We start from the raw sequence: 14,985 nt of genomic DNA, 5'->3' as shown, positions 1-14,985 counted from the left end.
TTTGGTGTCTGCATAGTTGGAGTAAGATACCAAGGTATATTTTGACGCTGGTACATACATTGGTTTCACTCTAAATGCCTTACTGGACTGACAAGAAACAATAAGCAGACTAAAGAAATTACGTTTTGGAGATGTGAAGAATGCAAGCTGAACAAACCATCAAAAATAAAAGAACTTCAAGCTACTTACTTTTACCTGATGAAGATGGTCAAAAAGGAGATGGGAGAAGAGAGGGATGGATTGTAGTGTTATACATTTTTTAACATATAACAATGGCAAATATCCAAAATTTTATTATCCTTTCAAACCTTCCCTCGTCAATAACAAACTTTTAACAAAGACTCCACCTGGAGAATTGTACATCTTTTATTGATCTACTACAAGTATCAATTTGCATAAGGTTTACTCAATTATGTTTATTTAAATAGCAAATAATTGAAAATAAACAAATACTGAGACATTAATTTTTATTTAGTGAGACAGTTACTTCATACGAAATCCTAATAAATCTTGTTTGTATGATAGCAAGTCTGCTGACTCACCTGATGGACACATCCTCTGATGGAGAGCTGAGACTGGCACTAGATACATGTATGTTTGCAGCTTCCAGTTCCCTAATCTGCTTCTCCAGTGACTTGGCCATTCCTCTCAACTGTCAACAGCCAAACCCCGATTCATTGTAAACATAACAATATTCAGTGCAGAGGAATACTTTAAACAAAAGCTAATTCTCAATAATCTCAATAACTTGAGAATCTAATAATTTTCAAAATTACATGTGTACACACTTAGGTTCCTGGTCATTACATTACTCAATTAAGATTTCAATCAAACAACTATTAATGTAATTCAATATTTGCAGAAAGGGCAGCAAAATTCATCAAACCAGCCATATTCTCAATTGATAAATTCTAACTTCAATCATTTCCCAGTCAATCACCTTGAATTGCTTTGATATAAGAAGCCTGACACTAAAGTGCAATCACCCCCAACTTTTTTATCATTGCTCTCTGCTTTGTGCTGCAAAACCATATATGAAAACAAATATTTGGAAGTGCTAATGAAAATATATTGCCTGTATTGTCCCCTCATTCATTGACATTGATTTATAAATTTACTTTCTTACATTTCTTAACATAGCAACATTACAACACATTTCATCAACACCGTGACATCTTCAGGTATCCACACATTAGTGTTTCATTTCATAGGTTAAAATGAAAACACACATTACTTTATATAAAAATAAACAAATAAAAACATTCACAAAACACAATTGAACACTACGCCATGGTGGACACATGTTCACGTGTAATGGACGGATGGTTTGCAAAAACTGGAGGAAGAAGCTTTTAGTAGATGGACTTTGTTTAGAGAGCCATCATTTTCAATTGTGTTTTTCTTTTTAACCTACAATGAGACTTTCATGCGTGAATATTAATATTAAGGATTAATATGAATATTAAGGAACATCAAAATGTAAATTTATGATTCATTTTTGTATATCACAACTCCTTCTGACTTGAACTGCTGTCTTACAGAATTTTATTGGAACTATTTCTAACTTTCTGCAACTAATGTTTTACTGACATCATATTTTTATATTGTTTTCATATTTTTTTTGTTACTCTATCCATTCTTTAATACTAAGAAGGAAGGTCCAAGTAGGTTAAATTAGATTTAATTTATCTCATAAGCGTAATATTTTTTTCAATTATCACCATGTTATGAAGCATTTTAATAAATCTTGCATAAAAATAAATGTTTGAATAAAGTTGATAAAATAACAAAAACTCGAAAGTATTTCCCCGTACCAGAGCACCAGAATCAATTCAGCTCATTAGTGCCAGAAGCGCAGCACAGCATTCGATAGTTGTTGAGTAATTCAAATGCTGTTGGTACAAGCCTTTTTACAAATCAGCATTTTATTACAAAATACTGCTCTAATGTCAAATAAAAACATGTCATTTGAAAGACAAAAATATTTACTAGTTATTTAATGTTTAATACATCTCTTAGATTTACCTATGTTTTATAAACAAAACAAAACTCTACATTATATTTTAAATTGAGAGTTTACATGCTGCCTGCTTTAAAATATGTCATTTTACAAAAACTACAGATAGTCTGCTATATTAATGATATCCAACAAATATTTAATCTGAGCCACTGCAAGTTTTTGACTAGAATAAACTGTTTCAGATATATTTATATATATATATATATACAGGTGTTTAATGATCAAGCTTGTCATTTATGGAACTCCCTCGCTGACAATATCAGAAATATCGAGAGCCGTGCACGCCTCGGAGCGATGGTCAGAGACTGGTTATGGCCTGTGTAGAGGTGGTGATTGGTGGTGCTTATGGGGTGCATGAGGGCGGGTGGTGTAAATGGTGGAATGAATGACGTTTTACATTATTAAAATTTGATTCGATTTCATATTTTATTACTTAATCTGAATATATTTAAGATTATAGATTTGTAATCTTTAAATTTTCTACGCCATTCATGTACAACACCATCAATCGTGATGTTTCTCCGTAAACATTGCACATTCTCAAATGGATTTCTGCTGCACTACTCCCTTCTGCTTGCAAGAAACGAATAACAATCCACAGTTTACATTTGGACAGAGAATCAATAGTCATGTTTATGTGACTACAACTCAGTGCTAACTAACTACTTGAATTCTGTAGTGACAATTGTGTAGCAGGGAAGATATGTGATCGTCTACTTCTCACACTGCAAACCTGCCACATGGCTGGACGCCACGGTGTGAGATCTAAAGTTAAAATAAAAAAAGGCCCTTGTATAATTAAATTATTGATTGCACTTCACACATTTACCGGCTTCACTTTATGTAGCCCAACAATAGGTTTAGACAATAAAAATATTTTCTACATAAAAAACAAAATGTTTTAAAAATGGCTAAAAATAACCACTTATTAATTATTATAACCACAGCCTTTGTAGAGTTAAACCTTGTTTAGAAATAAATTTTGTTGCTTCAATTCACAATGAGCATAATTTAAAACACATTAAATTTCATCACTATAGATATAAGGTTATCCTGAAAGTAGATTATGGTCACTCTGTAGTCACCAGGGGCTATTATCGTGGCCATTTTTATGTCAGGCCGTTTCTTTGTTCAGTGGCTATCCAGCCGTGCTAGTGAGAGGTTACTGTTGCTCCTTGTTGTTTTACAATACCAGTTTAAAATGTAAGACACAACTGAAAATCCCGTGAGTTGTGAAAAGTAATCAGTATTACGGTTTTTGTTGGTTAAGTACAATAAACCAATACAGATTTACTGTCAACTCTGTGAAGTTTATTGTGAACGATAGGATTACTGAAGGTGGAGTGCGTCAGTGGTATATTAGGTTTAAAAATGGCCAAACTAATGTGCATGATAACAAACAAAGTGGACGGCCAAGCAATGTGACTGATGAATTTGTCTCTAAAGTCAATGAGAAGATTAAAGAAGAACACCGATTCACAATAATAGAACTCTCACTTCGTTTTTCTCAAATTTCAAAGAGTTTGTTAAATTAAATTTTTACACAGAAGTTAGGTTACCATAACTTTTGTGCAAGATGAGTACAGAAAATCTTAACAGAAACCCATAAAAATCAGCATATGACTGCTTCATTGACATATTTGGACACTTACGAACAAGATGGTGATTCACTGCTCGATCGAATCATTACAGGAGACGTGGCTTGGATAAAACATGTGAATTGCGACACAACGCTTTGGTGACAACATTGAACTGCAGGAGGGTCTGACTAACTGGGCTACCTTTTATAACGCTGGAATTTCAAAACTAGTTCACTGCTATGATAAGTGCCTAAATTTGTATGGTGACTATATTGAAAAATAGTATTTTAGTGTCACTTTCAAATGTATAATATACTATTTATTCTTGTTCTTTGTTTTTTGTTTATATTAAAACGTAATCTACTATCTAGATAGCCCTTGTATATATAATATACAGTGTGAGTTAAAAGTATGAATACACTCTGTTTAGTTGTTGATGGATAAAGAGTGAGGAGTGGAACTCGGGACACCTTTCTATGAAATAGAAGTGTACTTTTTAGTCACTATTACAACTTTGCCCATTTCCCTATTCTATGTTCCTAACATCTATTTTAGTTCAGAACACACATTCTGTTAACAAAACATTACTGTGTTTTTTTTTTTTTTTTTTTTTTTTGTTTTTTGTCTGAATATAGCACATCCAAAATATAACATTCTCATCCACAAGAAAGTTTATGTGCTTACAAAAGTAGGCAAAATTGAACATTTTGTAGTTTTGAGCTTTTTTATGTAGTTGAAACATATTATGTAAAAAAAGTGAATAATACCTGAGACTTGAGCTGAAGTGAAGTGGGGGGGCAGATATGAGTTTGTGGGCTAGGTTGAGGAGTGTGGTCACCACTACAACCCTGCAGACTCTGTAACTCTCCAACCACCTCTGCGTGCGCACGAGCTTGTGTGTCTAGTTCAGCCTGGAGTTCAACTACTCTCTCCTCCAAGGCTGCCTCCCGCTGGCTCTTTGTAGTCTCTATTTCATCGATGTAGTCTTGTAACACCCAGATCTGAGACATACCAGTATTTATTTATCAAGATAACTGAGCATAAGTTAATTTACAACAACATTATCTCAAGAACTTTACTGCTCAAAACAAACACTTTGGAGCTCTTTCCACTCACGGAAAGACATGCAAGACTGGCAGTTCTTGATTGGTCAGTTTTTCAACAGTGATCGTTAATCAAACATGTAAAATTTTATTACGGCTATTGACCCGCATTCACTTAAAAAAGAGCTTTACCAAATATTTTTTTAATAAATTTTAAACTGTAAAATTAATTTTTTCTTTGTCTTTGAGAAATTGTAAAATGTAAGACTTCTGGCAAGCTGCCAAAACTAGCAGTAAACAGGGTCATCAATAATCTTCATTATAAAAGGTATAATACAAATCACACAGTAAAACTTTACCCATGCAGGTTTACTGGATTGAGTTATTGTTCCAAAAGATGTAGTCTTAATACCAGGTAGCAAAAATAAATATACTGATACATCTGATTATAGTTCTTTCCCCAATCAATATAACTGACCTGTGAATCATATAAATGACTTCTGAATCCATTATACATCATTATCCGCTATCACAATTTCTTCCCAGTACCATACATAAACTTATTCCAACATTACCTTGTCTTCAGCTCCCTTCAGCTTCTTTTCCATCTTGAGCTTCTTGTCCTCTGAGTCACTCAGTCGTTCTGTCATCTCTTTCAATTGCTGCTCCAGACTCTCCACCTGTCAGTTCACACATTTCCCTCATCACATGTTGGCTATCACTGACATAAAACTGAATGATAATTCTCTTAAACGCCTGTATTGGTTACATGTTTTACTCTTTCAAAGCTGACAAGCATATAAACAAAGTTGAAATATGCTTAACATTTATTGATGGCTTTCTTGCATTGTTTTAAGATGACCATTACATTACAGTATAATAAAATTATTGAGTTTTATTCATAGTTTAAAGATGGAATCCAGAAAATATTTAAATCTAAATTTGAACTTTGGAATTTGATAATTGATTTTTTTAGATCCAACCCTTTTTTAAATAGCAGTGGATTGGATCCCCAAGAGTGGATTGTTGAAGATTTGATCCTGAGTTTTAAGGAAGATAATAGAATTATTATCTGTGCAGGATGGAAATTCAAAAATTCATTGTGATTCATTTAAATTAAAAGAAGGAACAAATACTACCTTACATTTTATTATATCCCAATGAAATTGTAGAAAACAGATACCATATTCTGATTCTGGTGATTATGTATGTTTTAGGTGAAAACATCAGAAATTATACATTTAGCTAAGATACATCAAGGCATGTAAATGAAATAAAGCAATATTAAAAAATAGTATTGTCATTTATTTAATCAAAAATACTGTTGTAAAGATCCACAACAAATAAATAGTTGACATTAATGAATCAATTTCTTATCAATTCTTACTTTTTACATTTGAAATAATGAGTATTTAAAAAGCATTTTCTATTTATTCATAGGATTCCCATTCAGAATTATCATAAATTACAAATTACATTCTGATAATACCAAAACATTAAAACAAAATTTGATACACGGAGTTAGTATTGACTCTTTCATTGAGCTATTTTTTGTCTTTTGAGCCCAAATCCAATTAAAAACTCAAAAACCTTTAACTTTTAACTATTTAAACACACATTATAATCTATTTATACACACACACGCACACGCACACGCACAAGCACACGCACACGCACACGCGCGCACGCGCACGCGCACGCGCACTAGAACACATTGTGGTAATAAACTTTATTGGTTAAAACAAAAACTTGCGATCAATTCTTTATCAGGTAATTCTTTTCATTTAAAAATAATTTCTAAATTATTAATATTTACAGTTTTAACTTTGTATTGCTTTTACCAAGATTTTTCTTATTCAGAGTAACAGCTACCCATCATTTATATTGAACAGCATGATTCCACCATATACAAGTATATATATACGTGTATTTATATATGGGTTTTAGTTAACACAGTGTGTGCTTTGCTGAAATAAATACTAAGAATAGCAAATGTCCCCAGTCAACCATTAGTATAAGGCAGTTAGTCTGTTCATGCATCATGCAACTATAGTGAGACTCACAGAGGCAGCTGAGTTGCGCGTGTTTGTGTCACAGCCCTGTAGCGGAGACGGCAACTAGAGTGCAGTGTAAACATACCTTACAGTCACAGTGCAACACAAGCAAAGTAAAGTGACATGAGAGCAGCTTCTTTCTTATAGTCAGAACAACACGAATGGCCAATTTGTGCTCAAAACAGACGGCTCAGAACATTTCCTTATTTAACATGAGATTTCAGCAATTTCAAAGATTCTGTTTGTGGTACAGAAAATTAGTAAACTTATTCGTCTTAATGTTTCTTTGTAACTTAAGAAATGTTACTATAGACTGTAAACTATGGAATGTAGAACCAATGAATCATTTAGTAAAATTGTAATCTACATCAAACAAACCTGGGTTAGTCACAATGTATCAAACCGATACAAGTAGGACAATTTTGCCACCATTTAATACCAGTTACCAATAAACCCTGTTTATCTAGCTGTGACTTCTCTCCCCCACTTACCAGGTACAGTGAAATATTTGTTGGGCTTTATCAAGGTACCTCATAATTTTTATCCGATACTTAAAAGAAAGTATATTGAGGAACTGTAACTAAGTACTGCAGTGACAACATTTCATACGTAGCTTTGTTCAGGTTACATTTTTTTTGACATGAAGAACAAATTCTGAAAGTATAACCGGAGTTCACACATCCTGTCATTATGCAGGGTGTCTTTTTTAAAGTAATCACAATTGTGATCTTAGAAACTATAAATCTGACAGCAAACCTAAATGAGGAACCTTTCCTTGTTTTTAGAGAAATTAAAAAATATATATTTCAAACATTTTAAAACTGCTGCCATTTTCCAATATTGCAACCAACTATGTTTTCCCCTATGTACACTTCGTATTTTATTATTATTTTTGATAGGAAAAGTAATCTTAAAACTTTTGTATTCTTGATACATTTTTATACTTCCCTTAATAAAGGAGATATGAGAGCTCAAAGTGTTGAAATTCCTTATGGAGTTTAACACTCAGAAAACACCTTTTTAAATATGGATCTATTTGAGTATTCTAATCTGCAAACTGTCATAAAAAAATAGAAATTTTCTCATTTTTTAAAATATTAGTAAATATTTAAATGGGAAAAGAGATTTATTCAGTTAAGAAAGTTTTGTTTTTTCAAGGTGTCTGAATGGAAATTGATGCTCTGCTCAATTAAAGCTCTTTATTTACTTTAAACCTATCTATATACAATAGGATCATGTTTATAAAGAAACATACATTTTTGAATGCACGTTTATAGTTTTGCCAGAATAAGGTTGTTTCAGCACTGTCAAAAACTAAAATCATAAACAATAATTTTGTTTATTTTACTATCACTGCTATAAATTAATCAAATATTTTCAAATATAACTTTTATTTCTGCGCAAGGCCTTTCGGAATCAATGATTCCATCATCAGGCACTTTTGGTTCATGGCTCTCAATTCAGAAAAAAGTTCAAATTATTCATTGCTTTAGTAGAGAATAAATTATTCTTTTAATTTTTCTGATTCTACAATGGAATTCCTGGCACATCCTGTGTATTTACTATTTCTTGGTTTTCTCTATTAGGTGCCTACCCTGGTATAGGTGCAATGCAACCCTGTTCATATTCTCATTAAATCTATATGAAAACTGATAGAAATAATAAAAGGAATCTCTATATATAAAAGGCTAATCCCTCACTCACTAAATCATCACTAATTCTCCAACTTCCCGATATTCGATAATGTTGGGATTTGGCACACATACACCCCTCAAGACTTAAGTAGAAAAGCTATAGCATTTTTATTAAGATCAAACATCTGTATGAGTTGAAATGAGCTTTATACGCATAAAAGAAATATATTTTTTTCTATTTCTCAATATCCTACAACGACGAAATTTGACATACATGTCTTATGCTCTCAATAAAAGATTTTTTATGAAATCGCATTCAAAGTCATGTGTAACTAAGTGCTAAATATAATTGTAATTACTGCTTACAGTAAATTTATAAAATGCTGTAATTTTACATTAATAACTTTATACATTAAAATGTATGACCGGATCCAATACGATTTGATAACCATTTAAATATTGTTCAAAAATAATGACCTCACGTAATTTACTTAGATGATTAAGAGAGAAACTGCTTTCTTTGTCAACTTACACCTCTATACAACAAAACCATTTTACATTAAACCCAGTGCTATGTTAGTACCAAGTTACTTTTCCCCATTATCTTTCAACCAACCATAAAGAGTAAAACTGATTATGACATCACAACCTTACCACAGTTAGTTAAAATAATAATTAGTTATACAATTAAATCACTGATTTCAAAAGAGCACTGAACCACCCATTAAACTGAAAATGTTGGTCCAAATGAGGTAGTTATGCTTACTAAACGTAAAAAATACCACCTCTACTCTGTTAAAGATAGAAACAATTGCAGAACATGATATAACAAATAAACAATTTTGTTGTTGTGTAGACCATTATTGTAATTTCAAAATGATAACAGTTTTCTCTTAGCAGTTAAGAGAAAATGCTGCTAAATGCTGCTAAATAAGATCACATTTTTCCAATAGAATGTGTAGTTCAGTATTCACCACTAAATAAGTTGTTAAATCTATCAGTATAAGCTAAAACAAAATTAACTTTATATTTCATAGTATTTAACCCTTTGCACGCCAGCCTATTTTCCAAAAGTACAACCCAGAAACGCCAAGGGCATTTTCAGCAGTTTTGCAAGCTTTCACAAAATTTATCATAACTTTTTTATTTTTTAACAGATATTGATGATTTCTTTACCATTGTTTTGCTTATAACATTCTCTTGTTCAGTTAATAAATTTTAGTTGCATAAATGTAATTTAAACTTATAAAAAAAATTAAAATTTAGAAAAAAAAAATTAGAATTTTCAAAAAACTGTTTTTTAGCACAAATAAATGGTTTCAAAAAACATTTAGGCTGATTTCCTGTTATATCCCAGTAATCTATATCTACCCCTTTACTGAATTACAAAATTTCAAAAGCCTACCTTATATAGAAGTTAAGTTGTGATTTTTTTCACTAAATGTGACACGGGCACAGTTTTTGTAAGTTGCATGGACGTTGTATGTAATGTTGCACTATATTCACAAATCAATATTTGACACTATACAAATCGGTACTTTGGGATTATACCAACCACACCAGTATAAAGAACACAAAAATATAAATTTATAGATATATTATAAACAAACGTTATAGAACGAAAAAACAACTCTTTACTTACAAAATTACAAACTTACAAAGATTATCAATTGTTAATAAGGTCAAATTAACTTAAACTTTTTTCAATGAACTTAGAACGTTATAAAACGATGTTTTTGAGTAACAGAACTAACATTCCATCAATCAACAAGCATTTCCAGGAATTGTGATCGGTATTGTGGTCGCTGTTATCTTATCTTTCTCGAGAATCCCGATTACGGCAGGCCGCGCGGCATCACATGATTATTTAAGTTTTTTGCACGGTACATAATTGCCTTTCCAATACAATTCAATTTATATTTCTGATCAGCCCCTCTAGAATTATATTTTACTGATAGATACTATCTCGAGGGATGTTTTTCTTTTGTTAACATCAGCGCGAGCTTCGGAAGCACTTTCGGCCGGAGGCACTCGCGTTTGGGTGGCGGAGTTTGATCAAGAATAAAAACAAGTTTTGTGTGTTTTTTAAATAAAGAGTTTAGTTTTTGTTTGGTAATGTTTGTGTTTGGATAAATGTAGGTGTAAAATACGAAAGTACAACAAAGCGAACGGGCGGCGAGACTCGGCAATCACGTTATCTACTAGACCGCTCGACTTTAACCTCTGTCTCTCTGAGGATGGGTAGGGGTTTGCGATAAGACAATTCCTGTTTTATACTGACGAAATATTGTTCAACGCTAATCAGTAGAAGCTAAATGTCAACTGTCTGAGGATGGGGAGGGGTTTGCGATAAGACAATTCCTGTTTTATATCGACGAAATATTATTCTACGCTAATCTATTAATCAGTTGAAGCTAAATGTCAATTCATGTCTGGGTGTGGTCGGTATAATCCCAAAGTACCAATGAATCTAATAAAAGGGGCATAATAAAAATGCCCTAACAACAAAAGTAATGAGAGAATTACAAACGTAAACAACGCACAGCAACACGAACGTAACCTCACTCTCGACCAAACAATCCAACAGCTGCGAAGCTCAAATACGACCAAACAAACAGTCCATAAAGGAATTAACTACTTTGTGGTTGCAAAGCAACTAATCGACTATCGATTAGTCAAAATTTCGTGGCAATCAGATGCTATAAGAAAATTACAGGTGAAAAACGTGACGTACGACGGCCGTTGGCGATTTTCGGTTGAGTAGCCGACGGCCGTAATATAGGTACGTTGGCGTTCAAAGGGTTAATGTACATTTAAGGTCAATTTACAGACCTTTTGGAATTGCTATATGATTACTTGAATGAAATTTACAGAACAGAGAAGGAAATAAATGAGTATAAGCATACGGTTAATTCTATTATAATACTGTCCTCGAAACCCCAACAGAACAAGAAGAGTTTATGAAAATTATTCTGACGTCACTTACCTCACTGGAGAACTGCCTGTCACGCCCACGCTCGCGTACTAACTCGTTAAGCCGTGCTATCTGCCGTGTATATTCATCCCTTTCCTGCTCCCGCTCCAGTGCCTGCTCATCCAGAAATGCTCTGGTACTGCGTAACTGCTTGTCTGCCGCTTCAACCTGTACATCCAATTTTCTGTGTTGAAGGTTATCCTATTGATTTTAAGCATATTTAAAGAGTAAATATCTTTCTATCAGTAGGTCTTGTGGATTTCTGAATAAATGCTATACAATGTCAGTACTACTAACTGAGGTATGAGTTACAGACATCCACTTGAATTTCCACTTAAAACATTGTAACTCATTGATTATGATTTTGGTTTGATTTTGAAGATTATGAGTTTGGTAAGCTAAAATATAGTAGTAATTAATGAATTGAAACAATTTACAATTATTATCGCTTGATAGGTATTTCAAAATTATTACATATGAATAATTTTAATATCTTTAACACTAATTAATTGGTTTTTAACATATATTTAACATAGGGAACATATCTTGAGAACAAATGAAGAACTCAAACACAAAAACAACAACAGAAAAAATGGTTGTTTCTTAATGTATGAAAAACAAATTAACCAAGTCTCATCTTCAAAAACGTTATTTTTACCCTTTATCTAGTGTTTACAATTAGTTTAGTAATAAGAAATAAGTTTTTTAAAAGAAAGACAACTGTCAAAATTTGGTTTTATTCATGTAACAGCTTAAAGGTCTGATCTCCAATATTAATGTAATGAATTGTTGTATTACTTTCAGGTATAATAAGTCACCCAGGTTATTTCTAAATATGGCTGACTTGCCACCTAGTTGAGTGTACTACAGGACAAAAAGATCAATTCTTACAAAGTTAGCCATTCACTAACCAAACTATGAAGGTGATTCATATTATTGACCTATGTGATCTAGAGTGCTTATATGGAAAATGTTTCTTTCTGACTGTATTCCATCATACAGTGCAACCTCATCAAGTCGGACTAGCCGAGACTGCGGCCGATCCAGTACAACAAACATTCAGGTTAACCAAAGAATGTTGAAAAAATAAAGAATAACATGTATAAACAATACAATATTTGTTATTGGGGATAAACACTTATAATACATATCATGATAAAGTACAATACAGTATTTACGGTTTAATTTTTCAAATTTAAGTTGCTTCAGCTTTGAATGCCGTTTCTGTGCCCTGCGGTCATGCATCCTTTCCAACATGAGAAACTCAGCTGATCTTGTCTCTTCTTGTTGCTCGAAATAAACCATTAACTCACCTAAATGAGATGCTGCTTCTCCATGGCTTATAACTGATATTTTCTGTGTTTTCTTCATCAGTATCCTCCCTATTATTGGCATCTTTATCACAAAAAGTCACAATACATGTAATTATTGAGTTCTACAAACAGTCTACTGATAAAGACACATTCGTCCCATGCTTGGCAGTATGGGCGGACGACAAAAAACTTTCCCTGAACTAATTCGGGTTACCCGGAAAACCAACATAAAGGGATCCAACTTAACATGGTTGCACTGTATTTAGAATCTACAGTCTTCGTTTAATTCCTTTAAAAATAAAATTGAGTGATTATTACTACATGAAAAGGCATTAGTATTTTATATATTATTTTATAGACTTTTAAACAATACAAAGTATACCCAAAAAGTAGATTACATTTTGCTCTGTAGTCACTAGGGGTAGGGGCTATCGTGGCCATTTTGATGTAAGGGTATTTCTCGGTTCAGTGGCTATCCACCCGTGCTAGTGAAAGGTTACTGTAACTCCTTGTTTTTTACAATAGCAGTTTAAAAATGTGTGACACAATTGAAAATCCTGTGAGTTGTGAAGTGCGGTTGATAGCACAATTTTTGTTAGCTAAGCACAATAAACCAATTGAGATTTATTGCCAACTCAGTGAAGTTTATGGGAACAATATGATTACTGAAGATAGAGGGTGTCAGTGGTGCATTAGGTTTAAAATGACCAAAGTAATGTGCATTAGCATTGTGATCAATGAAATTGTCTCTAAAATCGATGAGAAGATTAAAGAAGATCACCGATTCACAATAATAGAACTCTCACTTAGTTTTCTTCAAATTTCAAGGAGTTTGTTACACAAACCTGTTACGCAGTAGTTAGGTTACCATAAATTTTGTGCAAGACAGATACAGAAAATCTTAACAGAAACCTATAAAAACCAGTGTATGGCTCATTCATTGACATTTTTGGACAATTATGAACAAGATGGTGACTCGCTGCTTGATTGAATTATTACAGGAGATGAGACTTGGGTAAACATGTGAATTGCAAAACCAAATTACAGTCTATGGAGTAGGGCACACACACTCTCCCAAAAAACCAAGGAAATGCATGCAAACATTATTAGGACGGAAGATTATAGCAACTGTTATATGGGACAGGAAAGGAGTTCTTCTTATTGCTTTCTTAGAACGTGGTACAACCATAAATTGTGCGAGGTATTGTGAAACCTTGAAAACAATAAGATCAATACAAAACAAGCACAGAGGAAAGTTAAGTTTGAAAATTTTGTTTTTGCATGATAACGTCCAACAACACAAGGAAAATCGGACTCGAGAAGTCCTGGATACAATCTGGACCTTGCACCTAGTGACTACCTCTTGTTTCCAGCAATGGGGACCTAGCTTGTGACGCAGCGCTTTGATGACAACATGAAACTGCGGGAGGGTGTAACTACCTTGTTGAAGTCTCAGGTGACATAATTTTATAACACTGGAATTTCAAAACTAGTTCTCCACTATGATAAGTGCCTGAATTTGTGTGTGGTGACTATGTTGAAAAATAGTATTTAGTGTCACTTGTAAATGTATATAATACAAACTTTGTTTTTGTTTATACTAAAACGTAATCTACTTTCTGGATAGCCGTCATATAAATTAATCACACATAAAGTATTTAAATTAGCAATTAAGATAGTAAAAACACATGTTAGTTTGGTTCAATTATTTGTTTACTTATATTTTATTTACCTTAACCTACGGTAATATTTGAAGATGGATTCTTTGAATTTTATATGTACATAGTCCAAATGAAAAGCTATAAAAGTGTTATACAGGTAATTTAATTTTCTTACTAGTAGTATTCCTCTTTCAACATTCTCTTAAAAACACATTCTTCAATCAGTCTATTGATATTTTTCTACAACAACCTCATATCTAATCAAGGCATAATTATCCTTAGCGTCTCACTACAACTACCGGTCAGCTCTATCACAAGTGAAGATGGAAACTAAACTTTTCATTTCTCATATCGTGAGAACTACTGTACTATGTCTCTAATCTAATCCTCCATCTTACCTCCAGCTGCTGCTCATCTCTCACTCTCCAAGCTTCCTCTATGAGACAGTCACCCTCCACACACAGTTCCTCTATCAGTCCCAACCACTGAGGTGGACAATCTCCTCTCTCACTCAGTAAAGTGCGAGCTGTAACAGTAACAATAATCATACACCTCATCTCTCACACTCCAAGCTTCCTCTACGAGAGTCTCCCTCAACCCACAGTTCCTCTATCAGCCCAAACCACTGAGGTGTAAAATCCCCCTCTCACTTAGATGCAAGCTGTAACAGTAACGAACCATACACCTTATCTCTCACACTCCATGC

The 14,985-nt window shown here is 33.1% G+C and overlaps 1 protein-coding gene across 3 annotated transcripts in view; it reads right to left on the bottom strand.

Moving 5' to 3' along the window:
- The window catches only part of LOC124359879 (pericentrin-like), a 128,854-nt gene that overhangs the window by 44,366 nt on the left and 69,503 nt on the right, over positions 1 to 14,985 (bottom strand). For 2 of the 3 annotated variants that reach the window (XM_046812993.1, XM_046813009.1), the window contains exons 21-26: positions 14,678 to 14,805; positions 11,318 to 11,473; positions 6,707 to 6,760; positions 5,219 to 5,323; positions 4,368 to 4,601; positions 543 to 652 (exon numbers count right to left, since the gene is read on the bottom strand). In XM_046812993.1, coding sequence (XP_046668949.1) covers positions 543 to 652; positions 4,368 to 4,601; positions 5,219 to 5,323; positions 6,707 to 6,760; positions 11,318 to 11,473; positions 14,678 to 14,805 — 787 coding nt within the window. The remainder of the gene's footprint in view (positions 1 to 542; positions 653 to 4,367; positions 4,602 to 5,218; positions 5,324 to 6,706; positions 6,761 to 11,317; positions 11,474 to 14,677; positions 14,806 to 14,985) is intronic. The other variant, XM_046813001.1, reaches the window with a different exon arrangement.

The sequence above is a fragment of the Homalodisca vitripennis genome, chromosome 1 (genome assembly GCF_021130785.1).
Source record: "Homalodisca vitripennis isolate AUS2020 chromosome 1, UT_GWSS_2.1, whole genome shotgun sequence".
Classification (NCBI taxonomy): Eukaryota; Metazoa; Arthropoda; class Insecta; order Hemiptera; family Cicadellidae; genus Homalodisca; species Homalodisca vitripennis.
Note: the sequence above shows the minus strand (reverse complement) of the source record. Positions and strands in the feature narration are given on the sequence as shown.